At 23.7% G+C, this 9,058-nt stretch overlaps 3 protein-coding genes across 3 annotated transcripts; 1 reads left to right on the top strand and 2 right to left on the bottom strand.

Annotated features, from left to right (window-relative positions):
• Nucleotides 1–1,147: 1,147 nt before the first annotated feature.
• ENU1_019330 (RhoGAP domain containing protein) lies at nt 1,148–2,960 on the top strand (the record flags this gene model as incomplete). The annotated part of the gene is made up of 1 exon (XM_008856949.1): nt 1,148–2,960. Exon 1 carries the CDS (start codon nt 1,233–1,235, stop codon nt 2,958–2,960), a length of 1,728 nt encoding a protein of 575 aa, XP_008855171.1. The 5' UTR covers nt 1,148–1,232.
• Nucleotides 2,961–3,017: 57 nt separating this feature from the next.
• ENU1_019320 (hypothetical protein) lies at nt 3,018–3,902 on the bottom strand (the record flags this gene model as incomplete). The annotated part of the gene is made up of 1 exon (XM_008856948.1): nt 3,018–3,902. One exon carries the CDS (start codon nt 3,900–3,902, stop codon nt 3,018–3,020), a length of 885 nt encoding a protein of 294 aa, XP_008855170.1.
• A 789-nt stretch (nt 3,903–4,691) lies between these two features.
• On the bottom strand, nt 4,692–8,912 carry ENU1_019310 (hypothetical protein; the record flags this gene model as incomplete). The annotated part of the gene is made up of 1 exon (XM_008856947.1): nt 4,692–8,912. The coding sequence occupies one exon, from the start codon at nt 8,910–8,912 to the stop codon at nt 4,692–4,694; it is 4,221 nt and encodes a 1,406-aa protein (XP_008855169.1).
• Nucleotides 8,913–9,058: the final 146 nt, after the last annotated feature.

Genomic DNA, 9,058 nt, shown 5'->3' with positions numbered 1-9,058 from the left:
CTCATTACGTACAATATTGATTAATTTCGTCTTCTTGAACATGAAATATAATGATTAAAGTTCGTCCTTCCATTTTTTTTTTTTTCTTCTAAAAATGGTTTTCTTTTTATAGATTTCATATTTCTATTTCCAGTCATTCTTCATTTCGCTTAATCATTTTTATTTATTCGGGAAATGTCTCCTAATTCAAGTGTTGTATTTTTATAAATGATTCTATTTTTATAAATAGAAAGAAATAAAAACAGAAATAGAAAATACCTGTTAGTTTCAAAAAAGGAAATAGAACTATAACAAATCATTGTTAAATTTTTATAAATTTTATTTTATAATGAAAGACTTTATGATTCAATTGGATCTTAATAAAACTATGGATTTTCTTTAGTGGTAATGAAGTAAAATTAGGAAAGACACAAATGTGGCAATAGAATTGTCATGAGGTATTGCTTTTTTATTCTTCAAAAAGAATAATAAACTCAAATGAACTTCCAAAGATATTATTTGTTTGAAATATCAATATCAATTCACTAAACCATAAAAAATGAAAATAAAAAATAATTAATTGGTTTGTTTTTCTAAAAACATAAAAATTAAGAAGGTTAATGAAATAAAAGTTATTTCTTAATTAATAAAGAAATTGAAAATATGTATTAAGAAAGACTTTAAAACAAATGTTGTTTATTTGAAAAGTGGTGAAGATGGTGAATAACGAGGTATTAGAAATATACAAGAAAACCAAAAAAAAAATAAATAAAAAGATGAAAAATAAAAAATAAAAAAGATGAAAAAAATAAAAAAAAAGTTGAAAAAAAAAGTTAAGACAAAACACCCATTTCATTTTTTTTAAATAGTTATTTTTGATATTTAAGAAAATTCAAGATGAAAAATGATGAAAGGAATATTTTGTAGTTCATAGAACTCAACAATTCTCACAGTTATTAAAAGATACAATCTTATCTAATTACTTATTTGAGGATATTAATAACTTAGAAAAAGAAAATGAAATTTTAGGGGTATTTGTTAGTAAGAAAAAGAAAATACAAAAATAGTGTTTAAATAATTTTAATCTAATAATTCAATTCTGAAATGACAAAAGAAGTTTGGATAATCATTTTTTACAATTCTGTCACGATGGCTTATTGTTTATTGTATAGGTCAGTGCTGTGTGTGATGTTTTTTGTGAAGGATACAAAAAATGGAAACAAGAACTTGTTGTTTATGATATTAATGAACAAATGCTTGTTATTTATACTAATGAAAAGAGACTAAGACCAAGTTTTAGAATGTCATTAAATGATGGAATTTTTGTTAAATTGTTGAACGGAAGAACTATTGAAGATAAAAAGATTGAATATGGATTTGTTCTTATTGACAAAAGAGATCATTCATTTGTTCGAATTGTTTTTAATAATTCAAAAACACATGCACAATTTTATATTCCAATTGCAAGAGAATGTGAATGCTTTGGTTGTTTTGGTATTCCATTAGATATTGCTGTTCAACGAGGAGAATGGAAAGTTCCATTACCAATATATAGGGCTATTCAGTACTTACTTGAAGGGGATAATCTTCAAACTGATGGACTATTTAGAGTGAGTGCTGCAGGAAGTTTATTAAGTCAAACAAGAAATAGATTGGATAAAGGAAAAGATATTGATCCATCTGAATTTTGTGATGCAAATGTTGCAGCTGGTATTATTAAATTGTATTTACGATCATTACCAGATTCATTAATTCCTATAGAATTTTCTGATAAATTTATGAATATTGTTCGTTTAGAAGATCCTCAACAACAAATAGAACAAATAAAAGAATTTATCAAAACACTTCCAGAACCAAATTTGTTTGTTTTTAAATATTTATTCATGTTTTTAACAAAAGTTATGGCGGAATCCAAAATTAATAAGATGGTTGCAAGTAATATTGCTATTGTTTTTTCACCAAATTTATTATTCTATGAAGATAGTCAAGATGGATTAATGTTATCAAAAAATGTTAATGATTTAATTGCTAAAATAGTAGAACATTATAATGAAATTTGTGGAACAATGGAAGAATTTCCAGGAGATTTTCCTAAATTTAATCCTCAAAAAGAACAAGTAGATCATGAAGACTTTATTATTAAAAAGAAAAATTTGATTTTAAGAAAGTCTGTTCTTTTTACTGATATTGGAAAAAAAGTTGGATTAAAGAAAGAAACTGCTGAAGAGAAAAAAGCCAAAGAAGAAGAAATAGAAAAAGAAAAAACAAAAGAAGAAATGGAAAAGAAAGAACGAGAAAGATTAACAAAGTCAAGTAATAATTTAAATGTACCTGAATCATCTTCATCAAATGCCAGTCTTGAAAAAGATGATAAAAGTGATGACTCTTCTAAATCTATTCAAACTCCTCGTGGTGGATTATTTGATTCTATTGTGAATTTTCCTAAAAACCATTTAAGACCAACTCCTAAAGAAGATAAAGAAGAAAGAAAACAAGGTAAAGAAGGTAAAAAAGAAGTATTAATGAAAAGAAAATCAATCAAACAAAAAAGTGATCCAATGGAAATATTAAATATGAGAGTTGGAATTATTGAAAGTCAAATCCAAGCTATCTTCCAAATGATGATTGAAATGAATAAAACAATTGATGCTATTGCTATTAAAAATGGTATTACACCAATTCATGAACAAGTTGAAAAAGTTCCACAACCATTAGACTCATTTATTTCTTCAGAGTCATGTATCTCTGATCATTCATCATGTGTTTCTGATAGTAAAAGTCATAACTCTTCAAAAATATCAGAAATGTCAATTGATGTTGTTGCTTCAGAACCAGTCACACCTAGTATAAGCACTCCTCGAGTAGTTGAAAATCAGTCGTGTAAAGAGTCTTCAGCCGAAGAAAAAATTCCAAAAAGAAAAGTAACAAAACAAGATGAGTCAAAGAAAAAACGTCTGTCAAGAGTATTTGGTTCAAAGTAATATCCTTTTTATTAAATTTAAAAGAAAACCAAAAGAAAATATGAGATGAAATTCATTTTAATCAAATTTAACTTTACCTTTTGGTCGTTGATATTTCTTTTCATTTACTACCTCAAATTCTTCAGGAGTATATCCTTTTTCAACATCTTTGGTTGACTCTTTTAATGCTTCATCAACAATTTGTTTTTGATTATCATCAAGTTTATTTCCAAGTGAAACAATAACATCTTTTTGAACACTAAGTCGTTTTAATGATTTCTTAAATTTCTTTGCTTCACATTTTTTCTTAACAAGGTCAGGAGTTATTTGCTTATTATTTTTCATAGATTCAATTAGTTCCTGATCAGTAACATATAGTCCTTTTTCTTTTAATTGTTGTTTAACAAATTTTCTAAATGTTTCAGCAGAATTAACATCTTGTTCAACATAATTACGTAATGCTTGTGGAATAGTTAATAAACCAATTAATAAACAAAAACTAAAGAATTTAACTGGAATAATAGTTAATATAGTTACTATTAATATTCCAGTAAATAACATACAATAAAATATCATAACTTTTGGTACACCATTAGATAAAATACCTATCTTTTCATAAACCATTTCTCTAAAATGTTTAATTGGTTCAAGAACACTTTTTTTAAAACGAGTGTATTGAACATGTTTTACTTTTCCTTTCCATGGAAGCTTTTTTGACTCAACAACAATATCCAAATGAAGAACAATAAGAAAGAGAGAGACATAAACCAAACACACTGATAATGAATTTAAAAAATCAACTAAACTACAAATAAATAAAAAAATTGCAAAAGATATTCCTGCAACAGTAAAATAAGCTGTTGATCCATTGTCTCCACTAAAACAATTATATATATACGCTATATCCATTTTATGTCCTTTCCACCAACTAACATTTCCTTGAAGAATATCTGAATAAGACATTTTCTTTTTATTATAAGTTTCTTTTTTTTTAATTTTTAATTTTATTAATTTAATATTTTTTCATCTTTTTTTTAAATAAACATTGTTAAAAATATTGTTTTTGTTAAAATCATTATTATATTTTCATTTTATTTTAAATAGTGTTTTTAAGGATAATATCAAAAAAATTATAAAAATGTTTCTCTTCTAATTTATTTTAATTTTTTAATTCATTTCTAAATGACTTTGAATTTACTTCAATAAAGTGGTTTAGTTCCTATTCTTTTCTATTTCTTTTATGATAAATAATTCAACTCATCAACAACTCATAAAATAGTGTAGGTTCATTCTCTTACAAGAAAATTATTAAACAATTCTTTTTAAATAAAAACAATTTTTAAAAGAATAAATTAGAATGGTATTTTTATTATTTACGAATAAAATTTAGATAATAAATGAAAATCCAATAAATTAAAATGAACAAATAACAATAGAATTACACAGATTTAAATTAAAAGAAATTACATTTAATCTAAATTTGATAATGCTACACATAACCTACTGAGAATATAACTCATTAAAAAGAGAATAAAAAATTTACTAATTGTCAAAATTAATAAACTGAGTTTAAATAATTTTCGAGTATTTAAGTTGAAGAATGAAGTTATAGTAAAACATATTTATTATATCAAAAAATTTGATATGAGTTTATTTATTATTTAAAATAATAAACATTGCATTTATTTTAGTTTAAGTTTTTAACAATAATAAACCGGAATAATATTTATTAAATTATTAAATTTGAAGAAATTAATTGAAAGAAATTGAATGTGAAATATCTCCAATTAATTCTTTTGAATTGAATAATAAATCTTTGATTTTTTGAATTTGAGATGATGGAAAATTTTGAATACATTTAGTTGTATCAGCATTTACTTCAATACCATTAGAAGTTGAAGTAAATGAAGTAATTAAAGTACCCAGACAATTCCAAATTAAAGAAACGTCATTTTCACAACAATTTCTTTTAAGATAAGATAAATACCATTCATTTTGTTTTTTCCAAAGAATTATTGCATATTGACCATTTGAATCAAATCTCCCAACAAAATCAATCACTCCAAAAATACCAACTTTGTTTGTTAAACTTCTTCCAAATTCAAAATGAAAATCAAAAGGTAATGATGGCATTCTTGTTCTTCTTGGTTTTCTTCTTTCATTTAATCCTTTTAGATTAATAGATGTATTTTGAAATGAAGGAATTAAATAAACTCTAATACCAAAATTTCCAGTGAGAAGTAATTCAAATTTTTCTTTAGTAAGAATTATATCATATGGAATAACTTTATAATCAAATAATGAACTAGAATGTGGTAGTCTATATATAAATGCTGATAATGATTCAATTGGTTTTATTTTATAAAGTCCTAAAAATAATGAGATTAACGTTGAAGTACCAAATTGATCCATTAAAACATTTTTATAACTTGAAATTAATAATGAAGGTGTTGATTCAATTTCATTAAGATCAAATGATGGTAAAATTAATGTTAATGAAATACCACCAAGATTACTTAAATATTGAATAAAAGAAGGAGAATTTTTATTTACACCTTTATTTTGAATTTGAATTGATAATGAAATAGGATTAATTTTAAGATAATCTACAATTAATTGCATTGGATTAGATACTTTATATCGTTTTGATAATCTAAAATCATCTTTTAATTGAATTAATTTAGAAAGTAATAAAGTATCTGTTTGTATTTTTAATGGTTGAATATTAAATGTTAAGAATTTAATATATGTTAAACTTGTTTGAAAAGAAGGAACAAACGATATACCAAAATGAACCATTCTTTGAGTCTCTTCTTCTATCCATTCTGATTTATCATAATTCATTGAAACAATACTTATTGGTCCAACATTATCTTCCCACATTGAATCAATTTGAAAATAATCACAACAAACTTCTAATGCTATTTCTTCATTTATTCCTCCAATACATTTAAATCCAAAAATACTTCCAAACAGTATTTCTTTAGCAAATTTATCAAAAACACTAATTCCAACAGTTAAAACTTTTAATTCCATTGTTTTAAAACTATTTTCTTCCACTTCTTCTTGATATTGAATTTTCATAACAACTCCTTTTTCAAGTTTAAATGAAACAATACAATTATTATCATTAATTTTTATTTTTGTTGTATTAATTTTAAAAGGTGAAACTTCTGTTCCATTAATAATGAATGTTTTTTCTTTATTTAAGTCTTCCCAGGCAATTGGACATCCTTTCATTGATGGAATATGAAAAATATATTTACACATTTTTTGTTTAACATCTAAATCAATATTTAATTCATTTTCTATTCTCAATGTTGGAGATGAACATCCAGATAAAGTACATACAAATACATCATTTGTTCTTTTAATTGATACATGATATATTCCATCAAAAAATAAATCACTTGACATTGACTGATCTAAATTTAATAATCTTTTAATACCATTCCGTTCAAGTAATATTTGTTTTGTAAGTAATGGAATCATTGATTTAGGATATATCACTCCTTCTTGTTGGTGTGTTTTAAAGTTAAATGAATAATTTGTTTCATTATGGAAAACAAATTTATGTTGTAATGAAACAAAAATCATGTGTTCACTTGGTTTTGGTTGGTAACAATGTTGAGATGAAGTAATAATATATTGTTGTGTTTTACATGAAGCAATAATATTATAATTTAAACCAACAGAAACATTAAATGCATAACAATCACTTTTATCTTCTATTACAAATGTTGTACTTTCAGTAACAACAGAAGTACTAGACGGATATGCCTTAAAATCATTCATAATTTTCAATTCATTCCACATAATTGGAATAATTGAATTATTAATCACATAAACAGGAATCCATATTTCAAGTGTTGTTATTCCAACATTTGTTGTAAGTTTTCCTCTTATAAATTCATTAATTTGAAATGGTCGATCATTTGAAGGTAATTTAAAACAATACCTCTCTTGTGAAGGAAGATAATATCCACTTAATGCCTTTTCTAGTCTTAAACTTATTTCTGTCGGAATATCAGTTATTGTCTCTGAATGAAAAGGTTCAACAATAAGTTGATTGGATTTTGAATTTGACTTGAAGTGATAGTTAGTTTTATACGGTAATGATGAAATGATTTGAAATCTATTATATAAATGAATTTCATAAAAACTGATAGTATCAATTGATGATGTATTAAATATTAATGATATTGAATGATTGGATAATGATACAACCTCACTCTTTAATATCCCATCATTATGTTGTTCATTTACATCTGGCATTGGAATAGAAGAACCATTAGATAACATAAGATGAATAGGAATTGTAGTAATTATTGGATGAAATGAATATTCTTTAAATGGAGATAAAGTAATGTTATATGGTTTTGGATTATGAAAACTTTTAAAAGTAAGTGAAAATTGTTCATTAATATGGTTTATAAGAAGAATACCACTTGTTAATGTCAAACAATTATTTTTATATAACACAATTAATTTCCCACTAAATTTTCCATTTCTTAAAAGATTATATTGACTTGTTTTAAGATGAATTTGAATAGGTTCAAATCCATTAATATGAATAATAAATAAATCATGAAATGAAATTAACATTTCTGTTAATTCATTAATTGTATATTCTTTTGTTGATGTTTTAACAACAATTTTAAATGGAGTTGTATTTTTAAATTGAATCATTTTAAAATCCGAAAAAGAAATAGAGTCATTAGCTGGTTTCTTTTGAAGTGAATAACAAAAATCATTAATGTCTTTCATAAAACTTGGAAAAACATTTAATGCAACTTCTTTACAAAAGATTTGAGGAATATTCCTTTGTGTTGATTTAATAGTAAAATTTGTTGGTTCTAAAACAAAGAACCATTCATCTAAGTCATACACAAAACTAGTAACTTGAATATACCCATCACCATCCCATTTAAAAGAAGTATCTTCATTCATAACTCTTCTAATAAACATTTCTTCAAATGATAATTTACATATTGGATATGACCACCATTTATTAGATTCATTATCATCTTTATATATCGAAATATCTATATTTCCATGTATTTGAAGTGATCTTAAAACTTTTTTAACATTTTGAGAAATATTTAAATGAAACTCACGTTGAATTGAATATAATTCAATTGGATAATATTCATTATTTGTATTTTCATTACCAAAATGATGATATTGCATATATAATTGTTTTAAATTACAAATGTCTGATGATGAAATATTAATGTCAATATTATCATTACAAATTTCTAAATTCCAATAAATATCTTTTATTTTACTTCTTTGTAGTATAATAATAGTTGTTGTTGGACAAAGAATATCTGGAACTTTTGTAATAGTATGACTTGAAGAAATAATTTGATAGTTCATTAAAATTATTCTTAATTGTTCATTTCCCCAGTCATTTGAATATGTCATACTTGTATATCCTTTTAATTGAAATACATCCAACCATTCTTTATCTTTAATATAAATACTCCAATGTTTAATAAAACATTGATAATCATTATAACTCTTTATTGTATTTATATTTTCTTTTGACTCTCCATCAATTAAAGATGAAATAAAATTAAAAGAACGTTTAATAGACATCCAAATTAATTGAATAAATTGAATAATTGTATTCATTATTGGTTTTAAAAATTCAATACATTGTTTAATTTGAATAGGAGAAAGAGCAATTATTGGTGATGAAATATTTATTGACATTTTTTTTAATTGATTTTCATCTACCTTCTTTTCAAATTCAATAAAATTCGTTTGTTCATTTTGAGAGGAATTAAATAAACACATTTTTGTATTTTCTTTACAACTAATATCTTGAATTTCTATTCCTTTAATATATCCTTTATAGTCTTTACGCTCTTTTTGAAAAAATACTTCTTTAATATTCATTAAAAATGAATCGTTAATGTTTGTATGAATCCCTTGACATTTGACTTTGAATTTAACTCGAAATCCCATCACCAATAATACCTCAACTGTTTTATATTTTTTAAGTTCTCAATAATTTTATTTTTTAAAAACAAAAAAAAATATATATATAGATATTAAATTGTTATTTATAACAATTTATGATTATTATCTTCTTTATTCATCTATTCCTGCTA

The sequence above is a fragment of the Entamoeba nuttalli genome (genome assembly GCF_000257125.1).
Source record: "Entamoeba nuttalli P19 unplaced genomic scaffold asmbl_2324, whole genome shotgun sequence".
Taxonomy (NCBI): domain Eukaryota; phylum Evosea; order Mastigamoebida; family Endamoebidae; genus Entamoeba; species Entamoeba nuttalli.
This window is presented reverse-complemented; position numbering and strand designations above follow the sequence as displayed.